At 34.2% G+C, this 19,275-nt stretch overlaps 1 protein-coding gene and 1 long non-coding RNA gene across 5 annotated transcripts in view; one reads left to right on the top strand and one right to left on the bottom strand.

Moving 5' to 3' along the window:
• The window catches only part of LOC140696433 (uncharacterized), a 260,788-nt gene that overhangs the window by 11,131 nt on the left and 230,382 nt on the right, over window positions 1-19,275 (bottom strand). The window lies entirely within an intron of this gene.
• On the top strand, window positions 68-6,657 carry VWC2L (von Willebrand factor C domain containing 2 like). The gene is made up of 3 exons (XM_072961335.1): window positions 68-232; window positions 2,461-2,930; window positions 6,492-6,657. The coding sequence occupies exons 2-3, from the start codon at window positions 2,541-2,543 to the stop codon at window positions 6,564-6,566; spliced, it is 465 nt and encodes a 154-aa protein (XP_072817436.1). The 5' UTR covers window positions 68-232; window positions 2,461-2,540; the 3' UTR covers window positions 6,567-6,657.

Here is a 19,275-nt window from a genome sequence, read left to right as displayed (position 1 = left end):
GGTCTAAAGCATATTTCTTATGTGTGTCTGCTGTGTTTCTCTCTGGAAGGGCGGGAGACTGCTCCTTGACTGTGGTTTGAAATGGGAGGTAGAATGGATTGCCTTTAATTCAAGCCTGAAAATGTATTCTTTGGATAATTAAAGAGAAACTGCTTTCCTAAAACATACCTGCTCTTTTAGTTCATATTGGTCTATGACCCCCACCACCACCATTAACCTCCAGAGTGATTAGGTAAGTGTATCTTATGACATGAGTTATGTTTGTTTTCTCAAAGAAATAGATGCAGTCATTTTAAATCATATGTAGCAATATGGGGAGGGGGGAAAGTTTAGCTGGGAAGTGATCTTCAGTTTAGCAATGTTTACTTACTTATGAAAAATCTTCAGATAAATATTTTGATTTCTCTAATGTTTCTTCCCTTAAATAGTATCTTAAAATGCACTAGAGTAGTGCATTGATGAAGAATGCTTTTTTAAAAAAGATGAATAACTTTCTTATATTGAAAATACCTTGTTTTCTCTATACAGATTTTATAATGTATTTCATATAATAAAAGTATGTTTAATGTTTATATAAAGTGGGTATTACACCTTTATTTTTACCTGTAAGTTTGTATCTACCCTAACCTGGCACATTAATGCCTACCTGTAGCTTGCAGAGATGATTTTCTGTCTGTCCTTTTGAAACAGAATGATAGTGTATTTTGTGACTTATCTTGCATGTATTGACAGATACTACTAAAAACTATAAGAAAACATAATAGCCCCTTTTTCTTCTAAGATAAACTTTCTAAATATGTAACAGATGTATAAATGCATGCCTTAATTAGTAAATTATGCTTTTTCAGAAGCTTCTGTTATATTTGTGGCCTCTGTAGTAATTTAAGAGAAAAAATGCTTTGTCAAAGGGAGCTTCCAGCTTCTCAAGTAGAATTATAGGTTTGCATTTTTTTGTTCTGTCATGACTCATTATTTTTGACATTTGTTAAAAGAAATCTATCTCCTTTAGTATTACCTACCCCAAAGGAATTTTAACATTAGAGAGCAGTTTTCTCTTGAAGGAAGATGTGGTTATACTACCTTCCATTTTACTATTACTAAAATTTGCATATCTATCTTGAAATGCAAATATAACAGTTCAGGAAGTTTCCTAATGCCATCTTTAGCTCATTTAAAATAATCACCTATATATGTTAGACTAAGAGTTTACCATTTGCTATTATAACCTGAACATAAACCAATGAATAATATTTATAAATGATCTGAAAATGTCCTATATATAATTTTAACAATATTGGCATAAAGCCAGTAGCATTTAAATAGGCAAATGAACTATCTGGCACTTCTCTTATCTATTACTCCCTAAAGTCACAGTTTCCCCAAGGCTTTCTATGAGTTAGTCACTCTAAAACATTTAAATAAGAGACCACTACCAAAACTACCCACCAAGCACTTAGTAGTTTACAAGAGTCAATGACACCAAATTAATAAGGTATATTTCCTATGAGTGGCAACATCTTATTAAGAAACTTCAATAAACAGTTTTACACTGGCATTTTTGTGCAAATTGCCTAAATGCAAATATCTTTCGCATGTCAAAAAAAGTATGCTTTTCAAGACTACGTGACTTATTTTTTTTAATTGAAGTAATTAATTCGAATAGTATTTATTACATGGATACTAGAATCAAGGTGCTATAAGAATAATTTACAGATACATCTTTCCTGCCCACTAGAAGCTTACTTCCTGAGTAAAGATTTGGACAATAATAGAAATAAATTTTTAACAAATCCTTTCAATACATGGCATTTGCTTATTTATTAAAATTTTCTTTCTCTTATTCATTGTGGAGTAACTGTTCTATTTTCCTTCTTAACTATGTTTCAAAATCCAGATTCATGCTCACTAATACAAGTAACCCATATTGAGACCACTGTTCTCCAACCATGGGCTTTACACTAGCTTCAACCCAATTATAATTTACACTCAAGTGTTGGTTTCTTCCCTTTGTTTTAGAAGTAGGATGTTTCCTCACTAATCTCTTGAGTTTTCATACAGATGATTGTAACCTACATACATTCTCCCACTGATTAGTCTAAAGAATAATAGAGAAGGTGAATTCAAATACTCTTGAGTCATTTGTAAGGAACTACTAGTAAAATCCCCCTTGGAGTCTCAGTGAAACCACTTCTTACAATTTAGACAAGGCAAGACCTTTGAAATTCATAAGGTAAATTTAAGCTGAAGCTTCCTAGGTGAAATAACTCCATAAAGGACACATTTATCAACCCTCCAAACTTTATAATAAAGTACAGATGGTTGCATGAACTTAGTATTTAAGTATAAGATCTTGGTATCCTCCAGATCTAGCTCAAGTAAGCAGGTTAAGAGCATGGGTTTAAATATATCTATATTCTCTTTATATATGTCAAATTGTTCTTTTTAAATATTTATTTTCAGCCTACCCCTCTTGTGTTCCCATGGAAGGCGCTGAGTGTATCTAATATCAGGAGCACATCCAGAAGCCTTTAAGGAGGGGGATGGCTCTTCATATTCATGAAGCTTGCATACTTCTGTTGGTCATCCCTGGATTGGTCACCTCTGCTGCCATCAGTCATGAAGACTATCCTGCTGATGAAGGTGACCAGACCTCCAGTAATGACAATCTGATTTTTGATGACTATCGAGGGAAAGGGTGTGTGGATGACAGCGGCTTTGTATACAAGTTGGGAGAACGATTCTTCCCAGGGCATTCCAACTGTCCATGTGTCTGTGCTCTGGATGGACCTGTTTGCGACCAGCCAGAATGCCCTAAAATTCACCCAAAGTGTACTAAAGTGGAACACAATGGATGCTGTCCTGAGTGCAAAGAAGTGAAAAACTTTTGTGAATATCATGGGAAAAATTACAAAATCTTGGAGGAATTTAAGGTATGAGTTACCCTCCATATTTACTGAATACTAACTTTTTACACCACATACTTAGATTACCACTTTAAAACTAAAGTTGGAAAACACATTTTTAAATTTCTCTTTGATTTACAAAAATGTGATTCCAGTTAGCATAATTACCACGGTGGTCAGAAAATAGGCAATTGGTTTGTACGTTTCTATTTGTAGGATTTCACGATAAACTTTTCCTTCAGAAATATTTGGGGTATGCCTACCAACCTTTACTTTTTGTCCTTAAACATTTCTTCTGTATTATTACAAAATATGTTTTCTGAGGGAAACAATTTTTTAAAGGCTATATGTCCATTAAGTTAATGTTTAAATTTTGTGTGGGGGGGGTGTGTGTGTGTGTGGCTTATTAGCCTGTATTTGGAGTCATTTAACTATAGTCTAGAATTATCCGTTTGGTGTATGAAAATGCAAGTGGTAAAGAGACACACTTTTACCTATGGTCTTTATACTGATAATATGCATTAGACTTACTTGTTGTAGAGCATGGTCCTCATTCTGTTCTCTGCTTGTTAGAATTTTTTATTTATAGGAACCCAGAAAGAACTGAATTTTTATCATAGTCCATTGTGAAGGGTAGTAAAAAGAAACCTAATTTTTCAGTCTTTCAGCCTCCATGATATTTATTACTTTTATGCTTGTGTTATATTTTCAAGTAACTTGGATTCATTTTTATCTTTTCTTGGAGTCTCCTTTCTCTAATGGCTAGTTTTAATTAGGGTTTCCTACAAGCCAGATCTGAACTCTGAGCGTATAAATATATCAAAATGTCCTCAAATGTAATGGCAGTTTATGCCTTGGTGTTTCTGTCATGCTGATGGCTTGATGAAGAAGATTTTCATTTCACTTAATGAAGTTATGTGACAAGATGCTCAGAACCTTGTAGGCAAAAGAAGATATAGCTAGTTTTCAGTGTGACTATGTTTGAGAGAAGAATGTTCAGTATTAGCACTGACCTAACTAACTTCTTTGCAAGAGTCAAATGGTAGAAGTCAATATGGGGGGAAAAGGTTTTAACTGATCATGATCAGAGTCCTTCTGTGGCATTTCATTGCATTCTGTCCATTACAAGTTCTGGGTTCAAGCCAGTTCTAATTTACTCAAGATACTTAATAATTTTAACTAGATTCTTGAGGACAAGGAAGAAATTTTAGTGATAATTATCACATTCAAATTTCTTATACATAAGTGTTGCTCTAGACTTATCTTTTTCATGTATTATACTTTGTTGCACAATATTGAGGTTAGAGTGTTGAGAGTCTAGTAAAATTACGATTACTGATGTTTTTACTTTTAGGGTAATGAAAGTAAAGACAAGCACTCAACGCATGATTGAATCTAGAATCATGTCACTCTCCTCTAACATGCATATTTAACTAGAGTAGAATGCAGAAAGGCATTATAAGATAGCCTAGCCCAAGTGAAAAGTACATCAGGTAAAATTTGAGAGTATTCAATCTCGATTAACAATTTATATAAAAGAAAAGATATTGACTGATTTTTCTAATTTAGTTCACCACTGAAAATGCTGTAGTTTTCCCTGTACTTATTAGATTTTTATTTTATTACAAAGATAATTATTTTATCATGCCAAACAAAGCTGTATCAAGTGATAACCCCTTCACTCTAGTTATACATCCCAGCTATAGTTAACATTTAGTTCACTGATATGCACAACTTTTCCCTGACTTTCAACATCATTGATTTTAAATCAGTATGACTTTAAAAACAGATGCCACTTCTTCACAAGTATTTAGTTATAAGAGCTTTAGAGATCATCTAGGGTAAATTAATAAGAAATGAGGAACTGAGGTGAACAAAGTTTGTTACTTGTCCAAAATAGTCAGGTTATTTAACCTATATCTAAATATTGCCATTCTAACCATGAAGTCAACACCACCTCTCAAAGCACTTTTGCTCTAGAATCAGACAGACCTGGATTCATATCCCAAATTCATCACTTGGATGTAAGATTTTGGAAGGAGAGCTTAAAGTTTTTGAGCCACATTAGCAATGGCTATAAAATGGCCATCATGATAATAAATTCATGTAAGTTATCTCAAAAAAACTTTCCAACATCTCCTTCCAATAGAAGTAATCAGTCTTGTGGGGACTGGTACACAACAGACTTTGAATGAATGGTGGTTCTACTCCTTCTAAACCCTAATGTCCAGGGATTTACTCTAAGTTCTAAATTCCTCTATGTCTGTACTTAGATTTTATAATAGAAGTTCAACTTTAAAATTCTTCTAAAGCTCCACTTTAAAAGGAATTGAAAGAATTCCAATTTTTTTTAATGTTATACTTATCTATGTGAACTGTGTACCCCTAAGTAAATATCAGCCATCTTGATTGTCTTCCAACTTAGTTGTCTTCTGTAAGCTGATCTTTGAAGATGAATGCAACTTTCACATAATAATCTTGGCATGTTATTAAGGAGGTTGTATTACGAGCTATGTTTATATCTTACATATTCATCCAACAAGCATTTGTTGAGCTCTTCAGTATACAAGATACTGTAGATGTATTCTGTATATTGGGAAGATATCTAGAAGGCAAACTCTCCACTCATAAGGAAGGCATGAACAAGATGGAGAGAGAAGTGGGGAAAAGTCAGCCTAAGCTATGTGATTGTGAAGATCAAAACCAAGGGACTGTGGTGCCAGAAATTTATCAACATGATATGAGGTTTGGTCAAACTTTTTCTTCGGGATGGTCAAAGATGAGCCTGTTCTTAAAAAACTAAAATTTATCTAGGGAGATTTAAATTCCAAAGAGGAAACTGCTTGAGTAAAATCAGACTGGGATGAATAAAATCTGCAAAGAGAGGAAGGAGATGGGAATAACAGGAAGCTTTATCTTACAAGGCTATTACAATAAGAGAGGTAAATTTGTGTATGTGTTTTTGGAAAGCAGAAGAATTTGGATACTGGCCATGTTAGTTAAATTCAGCCTACAGAATAATAAGGAATAAAATTTAGGTTGTTAAACAGAGATGACCTAGTTAAATATGTTTTTAAATAAGGTTACCTTGTAGCGAAGTATGTAACTGAATAGAGGTGAATCAAAATTAATGGCTGGGGAGGTGGGGCTATTACTGAAAACAAAGAATGAGATGACCAGCAGGCATAAGGACAAAAACACTGAGGAAAGTCTTTAGGATAAAAATCTAAATTCCCTAGAATTCTTCAACCTCTCCAGGTATCTCAAACTCTCAGTGACTTCTCTTCCCATGCACTTGCACAAGCTGTCCCACACTTTCTCACCATTTCCCCCACTTTTACACACCTATGTTTAAGTCCTTCTAGACTTCAGAACTCCATTCAAATCTCAGCTCAGCTGGAAAGCCCTCTGACTGTTATTCTGCTGTATCTGGGCTGCGTCTCGCTCCTTCCTCTCTTGCATATTCCCACAGCATGTGTTGCACACCATTACAACAAGAACAGTAATCATAGCCAGACACCATCAAGACCTTTCTGTGTATTATAGCACATTTCATTTCATAATAACACTGAAAATTACTTTTATTAGCACTGCTTTACAGATAAGGACACTGAAGCACCAAAGTGTAAGAAGCTTCCTCAATATTGTATAGCTCTAAAGTAGACGGACCAGCATTCAAACCCAGGCATCCTGGCTTCAGAATCGAAGCTCTTCACCATCTCTACCTCCTCTGTCACATGGCAGTACTACAATGTGAAACCATCTGTCTCTCCCACTGGACAGTGAACCCTGTAAGTCTAGGGACAGTGTTTTCTTTTATCTCCTTTTTTCCCAGCCCCAGCACCATGTGAACCACATAACAGGCATTTAATATATTTTGGAGAATGAAATGAGTCAAGTGATAGTTGAATACATAGAATAAAGAAATTAAGAATTCCTATAAAATACCTTAGGTTCTTTACATTTATGTGTTGATCTCTACATTTTCATTAAAGCAGCACTCAAAACTTCCGGTAAAGCATGCTGTTTGGCTCCCTACAGATGACACACATTGTTCGGGAAGCACCTACTTCCCTCCTCCTCCTACTTTTTCTACTCCTCCTCTCTACCCCCCTTCCTAATCACAACTCATCTCGGATTTGTCTCCATCCCAGTTTCATAATGTCCACCCGGTGTTTTCGTTGTGTGATCTCACTCCATACAGTTGCAAAACATATGTTCCTACCTCAGTCTTTTCTGATCATTGAATTTAAATGTAAACTGATCCACGTGTCACCTGATGGAAAGAATAATATTATTTATAAAAGTTGTGTTGTTTTTTTTTTTAACATGTACTGATGCAAGCTTTGGAAATGGATTTCTCTCTACTCTTTGAAAACTAAATTTTCCAGTGTTCTGGTAATAGTGTATTAAGATAAAGGTCATTGTAAAGTAGGTTTTCTCATCTTCCTTTTTTGTGTACCCAGGCAAAATGACAGTGGAACCTACTTTTTTTTAAGATACAAGGAATATAAATAATAAATTACAATAGCATTTTCTACAAAAAAAAACTGGATTGAAAATGTAGGTTCTCTATCTCATGCTGAGTTTCTGAAAGGGAGAAATAATTTCTTATTTTGCTCAGTATTTTTTATAACTCTCTCTCAACTAGAATTAGCCTTTTTTAAAACGTGTACTGATTTAGTTTTAGGTCAGACGCTGAAGGTTATACTTCATGCAGCTGAAAGAGATCTTTTTATTTCAGCTTTTGCCTACCCTGTCTTATTTTAAAGTGATTTTCTGCAGTCAACACCCGGTATCCCTAATTCAGGATTTGGATTTGCCCAAAATCTGCCTTTCTCTGCAGGCCCTTACCGTTATGCTTTTCCCAATATGGCACAAAGACAGTTGATCAGGTTTCTGATTTTTATTTTTAAAAGGCTCACTGTGATCATTTTCTCATGTTGCACATTTTGTAAATATGCTATTGCTTTTAGAAAAAAATGTTTTCGTGCTGTAATAAGCTGTCTAGTTTTCACCCTAAATTTTGCATTTAACATTTAAATCTTGAGGAAGGAAGCAAAGAAGACAGCAAAGTAACCAGAGTATTTTGCCAGATCATCACACTCATAAAAAAGGTCAATGCCAGTTAAGGTTTAGAACTGACTTGATCTTCAATGGGTACATTCATAGGAAAACAGGTTTTCCCAGTTTCTCATTAATATATGCCTCCATCATTAATTGTAACATTAAATCTGTAAAAGTGTTTGAGTAGAAAGGATTTTTGAACTTAGAACCGGGAGATTTTTGATATCTTTGTTTTAATATGGAGAAAATATGTGAAAATACAGGAAAAAATGAGGGCTGTAAAGAAATTTCAATTGAGGAGACCAACAGTTAACAACTTGTAGAAACACAACTTTTAGTACTTCATCCACTCACCTGCTATTGCACCAGTTTCTATGAAAGGCATAGAAACTAAGATTTTTTACTAGACAAAGGGGGACATAATGCATCTTTCTAGGGGTATGAAGATTGTATGTATTAAATATGTATTTTAACTTCACCAAATGGAATCAAAATTTGTTAAGTCCTGCTGAAATATGGGAGACAAGGCAGTGAAAGTGTTGTCTTAACAGCTGGGATGGTTTTGTCTAGTAACAAATACAGGGGGTCAAAAAGAAAACTAAAATAAAGAAATGGGTGAATTTTAAGAATATGGGCAGGATTTTTAAAGATTTTTTTTCTTTAAGAGGAGATTTACAAGTTCTCAACAAATGGTTAATGGAATAACGGGGCGTTTGTAAGAAAAGTCCTAGAAAACATCATCATTTTATAAAACAAAGATAATTGAGGTCTTTGTTGAGAGATTGAGAAGCCTAATTCCACCATTGTTGACTCTGCAAAATACAGTTTTTGTTTTGCAGAACATGTTGTAGTTTTTAACATTAAAATTGCCTTTGAATGAATTCAAGAATGGCTCCTGCTTTCAAGTAGCTACAAAATAACAGAGATCTTAATCAGTAATGACTGTTGCTCCTCTGAAGTGCAGCCCCAGCACACACAGCAGACAGGCTCAAAGTGGATAATTCTCACTGGGGAAACCCCATCTTTATAAATAACTAGGAAACCTCTCCTTAATTTGTATAATGTCTGACCAATTTCAAAGATTAGACATCAATTTTGTTAAAACTTAAATTTACGAAGTTCCTCAAACTCTTTCTCATTACTTTTACATTGTGCTCACTTAACATGTTTTAATTCTACAAAACTATATTACATCTAGGAAATAGATCAAATTTTTGAATTATTTATGTTTTCAAAAATTCCAGTGATAACTAGAAATGATCCTCTTTATTTAACACTTTTTAAAATGAGGTAGTAGAATTGTAGGAATAAATGGCTTCCAAGTTAACCCCTGAAGGTCTGAAAAAGTCTCTTGCTTTAAATTCTTTTTCTTAATTTTTTTTAATTGAAGTGTAGTCAGTTTACAATGTTGTGTCAATTTCTGGTGTACTGCATAATAGTTCAGTCATACATATATTTGTTTTAATATTTTCATTATAGGTTACTACAAGATATTGAATATAGTTCCCTGTGCTATACAGTATGAACTTATTGTTTATCTATCTTATATATAGTAGTTAGTATCTGCAAATCTTGCTTTAAATTTTAAAAGATTTGATGGTCAGTGGGCCCTTTGATTAGTTGTATATAGGGATAATTTATCATGCTCACCAACTGATATTTATTGCTGTCCTTTCTATGGCAAGATGCTGCTGTTAATGGTGCTAAAGGTGTGATAAGCATGACTACAGAGATTTGTGTCCAGGCTTCCGTTCCCTTTGCACATGGGGAGATTGGTGTTTGATTTGCAGCCACATCTGAGATTTGCAGAGTCTGTCACTGTGAGTGATCACTTCAGACTTGAGGTCAGTCATCAGCTGTTTATAGACTTTGGTGTCTATTCCTTCCTGACTCTCCAATACTGTGAGAAGATGAAACTGAAAAGAGAGTGACCTAATAGTCTCCGCTCCAAACTTTAACTCTTTGTCCAAGATTCTGGGTATACTAAAAATTTTTTTTATTTTTAATTATAATTTTACTCACCAAAATATCTATAATTAGTCAATGGTGTGATACTAACAAGTGTTTTTTCCTATATCCTATTTTATAAATCAAGTCTACACATTTTATGCAAATTTTGTAGTAATCTATAATCTATACAATCTAAATTGAAATTGCTTCATCTGTGTGTTGTATGTTTGAAAGTTGAGGGAGCTGGGAAGTGTTTAAGAAAATCTTTTAAGATTAGGTGAATCCTTTATTTCTACTCCTCCTTATTCACCCTGACCATATTTTTTTGTTTTGTTTTCCTAAAGCTTGATTTATTTTTCAGGCAGTGTGTTTTATGAAGGACAGCACAAGAAAAAAACTGTTGGTTTATTTTTCAGTTGTACTTGGCTAAGCTTTCGAGGAAGAGCTTGAAAAAAATAACTAGAGGCAACTTGAAGTGATCAGTGAGCTTGCTTATTCAGGTGATATTTCTCAAGCCGTAGTCATTATTAATTGGGGACTGGCTTATTTTAGAGTCTGGACTTTGGACTTTTATCATCACCGCTGATTAGCATCAGTAATTTCAGTCTCATGTTACCTCCATTGTTGATTTCCTTGCCTCCAGCCTGCCATACAGCACGTCACAATAAAGCCATTCTTGCAAGGATTTAATGACACCATAAAAAGAGTGAATAAAGTACTAAAGTGACAAAATTCATTTGTCTCCTGAAAAAGTTTTTAGATGGTATTATTTTATGGCTGTATAAAGTTGTTTAAAGTGGATATACATCTACCGAACACAATTTTTTCCCTATTATGTCATGAGATCATGAACAGAACTCAAAAATTTTTAATCTATAGGATGGATACAATAATGTCATCCTGTGTCTTAATAGTATTGGGAATAATGTCACCGTATATGTCTTAATATGTCATACTTTAATTTTCAAATCCCCAATACTATTAATTTATAGCTAACAATTCTAACTGCTCAAAAGTTTGTTTTTAATTAAACATAATTTGAAATCATTTGTTTTAATATTGACCCTTGACTACCACTGTTATTTCTTGGCATGGGATTGGATTTCTAGTATCTGAGTTTATATAAATTCTTCTATTTATAAAAGGCAAACATTATATATATATTTTTAATAATATAAGTCCTTCCTATTTTTAAGAGCTGACAACAGAATTTTAGATCTGGAAAAGAACCTTGTACTTATTTTACAGATGATAAAACGAAGACCAACAGAAACTTAGTGAAAACACCACAGTGGCATAGCTCATTATTTGCAAAGGCAATGTTAAAATATTTCTTTCCTGTGGTCTTTTATTTACATTTTACGCCTTCAGGTTTAACATGAAAATGCCACTCATTTGCATCTTCCTTTCCAATAAATAAGTTGGATGCAAAATTTTATTTCAGCCAATTGTCTATAGAAACGTGATAACAGGACCCATCTCCATGACAACCCAGAGTTACAAGTTGATAAGAACAATAAAATATTGGCATATCTAAAATCAGTCTTTGACACAGATAGAGGACAATTTGCAAAAGGAGCCTAAGTTTGCAAAGGCTCTAATAAAAAGGAGATCCTTTACTAAAAGTGAAAAACCCTGTGATTAAATCAAACAATACAGGCCAAAATAAAAGTGGAATAGATTATACACTATTTATTTTCAGAGCCTACTTTAGTTCCTTTATACTAGGAAGTAACAAAGTAGCTGCTTTTGCCATATATTTGGTGGTTTTAGGAACTGAAGGACCCATGTTATTTTTTTTCACTCTGCAAAATCCCACCTCTCATTACATGGCAGGAATGGAGTGTGAAAAAATGGGTGGAGTGTACAGAAATACCCAGTTGTATGGCTTTAGAACAAAGGAATATCCCTAAACTGGCATATGATCAGTATCATCTAAGGCAGGAATGTTGCAGCAATTCACATTCCTTGTTCTTGGAATGATTTAGATTTATATTTTCCTAAAGTTTCCCGACTATTCTAGTAATCAGCTGGGTTTTTAGTAAGGATTTTTTCTTTTTCATCAAGTAAAATTGAAAAATGATGCATCCTTTAACATCTCTTGGAAATGTGCAGGGCACATTACTATACTGACAGTGCTTGAGCCAAGAGTTCAACAGTGTGGTAAAACTACATTTTAGAGTAGGCTCTACCCCTTCCCAGCCAAGAGACCTGGCACACATTTACTTTACCTCTGTATGTGTCTTAGTGAACACATCTCTAAAATAGAGATAACAGTAAAAACTACTTGGCACACAATAAGAGATTCATAAAAGCTGACATTTTTACTACTATTACCACTAACCTGTATTTAGTTCAGTATTTCACAAATTTATGTGACAGCAGAACACCTTTTTTCTCTGAACATCTGTTAACATCTTGAAGTTCATAAGAGTTCAATGGAATGGTTTAAGTATTTTGTTAATGACTCAAGATCATCCTTTATTTGACTCTTATGGCTAGTTAATGATAAAAATCTATATATCTCAGGTTAGTTTTTATTATCTGGTCCTCTGTAAAGTTCCCCAGATTGCAGCTTATGTGGTTATTTATGATACTTTAGTAGTTTGTGTTACATAAAACAATTTAAATGGACAATGACTTATTCAAAATAATGATGATGATGCCAGTCACCTATAACCAAAAGTCTAAGGCAGGGATCAGCGCACAGTCAGCCAGATCCAGCCCACCACCTGTTTTTGTAAGTAGAGTTTTACTGGAAAGCAGCAGTGCTTACTCATTTATGTGTTGTGTGTGGTGGCTTTCAGGCTGCAATGCAGAGTTGAGTAGTTGCTCCAGAGACCATGTGACCCACATGGGTCAAAAATACTATCTGGCTCTCTGCAGACAAAGTGTGCCAACACTTTGATCTAGGATTAATTCTTCCTCCTTTTCTACTTCCCTCAAATTGTATGGTCATCAGATCTTTCTAACCTGCATTCTTCAAGGCTACAAATTATCTGAGTACTGATAGATACAGGTCCTACTTCATTTCTAGGTGGTCTCAGGGATCTCTTTTTACATGCATACATTTTTAAAAGCATCTAAATTTGCCTATTTTACGCATATTATACATACTTAACAGCAGACACGTTAAGTCATATCTCTTTGCACATGTTTCCCCAAAGGAGTCATGGCTTTGCTCTTTGCATTGATGTATAATAATTTAGTAACCTTCCACTTACTAAGAATTTTCAGATGAAACAGATAAGCACAGATGATAAAAAATGCCCTTTATTTTGATATCTCAGGTGCTCTCCTCTGATAGTGTGACAAGTCAAGTAGGTCTCTTTAATTTAATATATTTCCTATTATATTAATAAAAGAAAATAGGTATGTGGTCTGCTTACTTAGGTATTAAGTTCATTCACATTTTTCAAGTCAACTTATGTGACCCATGGTTTCATTCCATCAAATGCCTCTTCCATGTGGAGAGGTGGTACCAAAATGTATGAGACGTAAGCAAATCTGACCCTCAGGGTGCTCCGAGTCTCACAAAATGAATTAAACAAGTAACACCGCTAGCAGATGGCCTGTGATGACTGCTCTAGGAACTTGTACGAAGGAATAATTCAGTCTGTAAAGCTTAGGAAGACCCTAAGAGTGAGGATTTCAGTGCCCTGAAAACATTTTAGACAAAATTGGAAAATTGGCAAAAGTCAACGGAAAGCGCGGTGAGAGAAAAGTGAGTTAACCAAGTGGCCGGAGCCTCGGGTACAGAGGAGACACACGGTGAGAGATGGGAGTGGGAAGGGAGCGGGGCGCCGGCTCACAGTGTGAGCGCCAGGCGGAGGAGCCTGGGCCAGAGCCTGGACCGAGTGGAAAATCACCAAAGGGCTCGAGCCAGGGAACTGACACAACCAGACTGGGCCTGAGGGAAATACAAATAATAGTTGACAATTTTATGAAATATTTTGCACCTGTGTTCACTCACTGAATTATTTAGTTCTAAGATATTTTTATTCACATTTTGTAAATAAAGGAGGCTCTGACTCTAACTCCAGGGCTCTCTCCACACCCCCACCCAGATTCTGTACGTTCACTGCAGACGCGATACAAGAAGTGCGAGGGAGGTGGCTTCTCTCTCATCTGAGTGTGCACCTGTTCTGTATTCTTAAATACCTGTTCAGTTACAACTCTGAACTATTCTATGTCAATTCTATGTCAATTCTTATGTCCTTCTGACAGAAATGTAGCACGCTGCTCCCGTGAGGGAAAGCCTTCCCGGTCCCTGCTGTACAAGGCTCAATTGGCTTCATTTAAAAGACTCCATGGCCCTAAAGAAAAGTGCATCTAAGGTGCATTCCTAGCATAAACAAACAAACAAAAAAAAACAAAGAACAAACCTTACATTCTGAATGCAGTGAGGATTGACTAGGAGTATTTTTACAAATTTAGTTATTGTTTTTGTTTTAAATGCCTACATCAGGAAAATACAAATTAAAAACAACAAATAGATAAATAACAAAGACCTACTGTATACCACAGGGAACTATATTCAGTATCTTGTAATCATCTGTAATGGAGAACAATCTGAAAATTATATATATATATATACACACACACATATATATATAAATATAAAATTATATATATACATAAAAAAAATAACTGAATCACTTTGCTGTATACCTGAAACTAACACAATATTGTAAATCAACTATACTTTAATTAAAAAAATGAAAACAAAGAAAATGTGGGCCTTATAGCTTTTCACCATCTTAGAAATATCATAGTCATTGTAGCAACTCCCAGTGGTTACCAAATTAAGTCATATTTCTGTCAAAGGAGAGAAGAGCCACTGGTCCCTGAAACTCCACTTATTTTCACTGTATGCTAGTTTAATTTCACTTTCCTAAATATGGAAAAAAATAAAATTGGTCTTTCTAACTTTAATTTTTCCCCCCAACATTAAAAATAAAATCCTGCTAAAATAGCAAACTTTTGACTGCTGAGATTTTGAAAGCTTCATTAGCGAGAAAAAGGACAATCATAGAGAATTTTCCTTTTGTTAATGAGACTCGAGGACATTCACACTGAAACTAGAAGACACTTAATCCAGGACTCCGAAAGATATGAGCTCAAGTTAGCCTGTTGCAAATCTGTTTTTGGCAAGACTCTGATTAGAGACTGAAGTTTCATCTCTGTAAATAAGAATCTAATTAACTACCTAAAAAATGTTGTTGTCCAATGTCATTCTCAGTCTAACCACAATCTGAGTGCCAATATTGCTACATTTCAGAGATGCCACACAGATTGCTTTCAAAACTCTAAAACATATATTCTTTACAAATTTAATATTTCAAGTAATTCATAATGGAAATGATTATTCCATAACAATAAAAATTATATGCGATCAATGTATTTCCTTGAGAAATACACAGCCATTGAAAACAAAGGGAAATTTAAAAAAAACACTGTTTAAGTGGAAAGCTATGATGACAATGATAGGCATTTAACCAAAGCTATGTAATTTACAAGCTCTTTCAAATATTACATTATTTCCTTTTTATCTTGGTCGAATCCAGTGAAGAAAATTAAATCTCTCTTAATATTATGCTATTATTAACTCTATCTTACAAATGAGAAAACAGAGTTTCAAGTAGTTTAAGAAACTTGTCCGAGGTAATACATCATTTGATGGCAGGACTTAAACTGCAAGCGTTCCTATTCCACATTATCCTACAGCTGAATTCCACTGGGCGATATCACTAACAATTTTTATACATGGTTACAAAGTGGTGACTGCTCTGATGTATTTGCACACAAAACAATACACATTAAGTCAGAAATACACACTAAAGTCAAAAGCTGAAGAAAAGATTTCAATTTTAGATTTCTTACATGATAATCTGATTGGCACTCCCAAGGCAAATGAATTTTTGTATAGGAGTGTCTGTAACTCCCACCCTGCAGACCTGAAAAGCCCTGAATTCAGTGTCATCCATGCAAAGCTGAGCTCTGGCCCTCTCTCCTTTCTGTTATCACCTCCGTTCAGTATATCCCATAGACTAGTGTTTGTCTCTTACATGATTCTTTCACTGTAGAATTCTAACAGTGATGTACTCTACCCCATCCGCACATGGTTTTAATGCTATTGTAGATAAGCTTTTAATTGATATCATCAATCTGTCCTTTTAAGTGTCAACAGGAAAGTTTTGAAGTTACACAGTTGCTCACTTTCCCCCTGTTGCATTAATGGGTGATAAATGGAGCATCACACAGTCCCTTGTCAAAGACCTTTCTTGTACCAAAACCAACTGTCAATCCAGCTTATCAGTAAAGGACTAGAGGCTGCTGCTTTTCTAGGCTATTTCTCAAGTACAGGTGTGACCCTGTAACAAAATCTTTATCCTGAATCCACTAGCCTTGGTCTGTACCTTTACGTTCTCCTTCAGAGACCTTAGAGGCAAATAAAACATCCTTTTTTCCCCTCTTAAATACACACTGATATTTCCTTGTCGAATATACATTTGACTACTTTTAAAAAAATGCATCTGTGAGTATGACTAAGGAGAGATTTTTGCTTATATTCTGCTTATCTATATTTTATTTTTATCTATGCTATTGATTTTTCAGGGAAAAAAACCCCTGCATTTTATTGTCATACAACTCCTTGAAAACCTTCAGATTTTAAAAATGGTTCTATATATCATCAGTTTATCAGGATAGGCAATGTATAATTGTAGAGTTGCCTGACCCTAAAACAATGGCCAAAATATATTTAAATACTTTTTAGAAAAAAGTAGTTTAGAGAAAAAAGATCAAAGATTAATATGTCTTTATGTTGAACTATAATGATGAATTTTTAAGAAGGACTAAACTTTTTGTACTTGATCATTGATTTTAGGTTGAGTATTTCATCAATTGTTTTTGCAATATTCTTGTGTTTTACATTAGCTCAGAGTAAATGCAAATAAAAATAGAAAGATTAACTTCAATAATTCTGTCTTCCATTATAATAGTACCATCAGTTATTTTTATAAAAAAGCATTTGTTTCAAAAACTCAAAACTTATTTTTATAGATGTCTAGGTTATCACTGTTGTCATTCACTGAGGGCAGGCTAGCTATGTAGTTCATCTCTGTATACCTTATGTACATTATCTTGTATATAATACACGTTTAATAAATATGCTGAATAAATAACTTTTAAAATTTATATCTTATTTCTGAATTTTAGTTTATTACATCCATGGGCAAAGCTATGTGCACTCTTTACAACCACTTGGCTAAAATGTTTGTTTCTAACAAGCATGAAGTAGTTTTTGAGAGACCCCAGAAATATTCCAGAATATATTATCAAAATACCAACTTCTTAAAAAAGCCAGAACAGCTACTATTTAACTTGTTATTCAAATGATACTATCATATACATTTGCTGACCAACTGAGTTATTTTTAAAAATCCATGTACTTGTTTTTTTTTTAATTTGCTTCAACAGTATTAAAATTCTTAAAGAAGTTCCAGCTCTATGTCCATAATTTGATAAGACTTAACAACCTCAGTGTTTCAAGTATGCTCCAATCAATATGACAGATCACTGAAGAGGTCACCACAATCCCATTAGATACAGGACACTGAGGAGCATTTTAATCAGTGACACAATCGGTCTTATTTCAGATGATTGCGAATTTTGTTTAAAATCCATTGGATCCATTGATTATTAGGTGACATCTGCCACATGCAAATTATCGGCTACAGGAGTGGCAGTGGATGTTAAATACTCTTGTACTCCGTAATTTAATGTATATTTTAATGAAGTGAACAGTGAGATTTCTGACAGGCATCAGCAACTTTGAAATAGAGACTCCCAAATTTCTCATACAGTTTGAAAGTAATGAGATCTGTTCTGTAAAGTGATGAAATTTATGCCATAAATTATCTCTAAGAGAAGAGTGCTTCTTAAAGCAGAATCCTTTCCTTGATAGAGATCAGATTTTAAATAGTTGTTTAATAGGAAGTTTTTGGAAAAGCAGTCCAAGCTATGTTCTGATAACTTTTGTCCATTACCAAAGAAATGGAGTACCACATGGTGTCTGAAGCCTAATATTACTTGGTCAGAAGGAAAGCCATTGAAAATCATTAGTGTGCTAAAACCTGGTGCTTAGAATATATCCCATCCACTCATGTATCTATCCCTTTAGCCTTCAACAAAATTCCCAGAGGGCTTTCTAGGGACCAAGTTTTGTTTCTCAGAACATTCAGAATGTGTTTTTTTGGACTTCATACTTTAACTCATCCTTTAGGAAAATGGACGTGCTTAAAATTAAGGCTTTTTCCTAAAAAATATTTTATAATATACTAAAATCGTTTTGTTTAGTAGTAACCGTTAAACTTGACACACATAATAAAATGAGACTAGCTTTTCCGCAGACTTTAGCAATTCCTCTGCATGTTTTCTTGTCTTAAATATAGCTATCATGGTATTATCTAGTGCAATATAAGTTTGCAATCATCAAGTGCTAACTAGTCCAGTTAATGGGGTACTTGAAGATTAACTTAATTTGTGATCCATACGATGGATATTATGAATTTCAAGTTATCTTTAGAGAGTGAATTTACATTTATTGCCATAATACTGAAACTCAAATAGTTATTTCATGATTCGTAGTCAAAAAGCTTCCCCCCGCCACAAAGTGCCCTTTACAGTATTTAAATAAAATGCAAAATTCTTATTGAATCAGAATCCTATCCATGCAAGATGAACATAGAGGAAATTGCCCAGAGGTATGGTTTAACAAATAAGGAAACATATTTTGCCTAAATAATTGTGTATATGTTATCAAATATTTATTGAGTATCTAGTATGCACTAAGATGTCTTCTTGGTGCCAAGAATACAGCAATGAACAATATAATATACAAAGCTCATAAACTATGGCGAGAGCAGATAAGAATAAATAAATAAGCCAATATAAACAAATCAATAAGGTAGTTTCATAAACTGATGAGAGTACTGAATAGGCAATGTGTTGGAGAGAGATGATGGAGGGGTAGTCAGGTAAGACCTCCCTGGAGAGAGAGGGCATTTGAATTGACATCTAAATGACGAGACTTCAAGAAAAGAAAGTAGGTTTGTTGCTTTTCTTTTTTTTTTTTTCTGAGTGATTTATAATGCTCATTTTAATCATTCACAGTTACTCTTTCTCTAGAGGCTTCTAATAGGAATTTTTCTTCAATGTGTTTCTGACCTGATTAATTCTATCCATTCACAAATCCCCCCACCAAACCAAGTCCTAGAAAACTTTATTACAACTACCTCTGCAATCATCTCCTACTTTGAACAGGAGGAATAACCTAAATATTCTTTTAAAT

This window comes from Vicugna pacos, chromosome 5 (genome assembly GCF_048564905.1).
Source record: "Vicugna pacos chromosome 5, VicPac4, whole genome shotgun sequence".
Lineage (NCBI taxonomy): Eukaryota > Metazoa > Chordata > Mammalia > Artiodactyla > Camelidae > Vicugna > Vicugna pacos.
This window is presented reverse-complemented; position numbering and strand designations above follow the sequence as displayed.

Coding starts and splice junctions, on each gene's coding strand:
- VWC2L (XM_072961335.1), top strand. CDS start 2,541: ATGGCTCTTCATATTCATGAAGCTTGCATACTTCTGTTGGTCATCCCT. Junction 2,931..6,491: donor AAATCTTGGAGGAATTTAAG/GTATGAGTTACC, acceptor TACTTTTATTAG/CACTGCTTTACAGATAAGGA.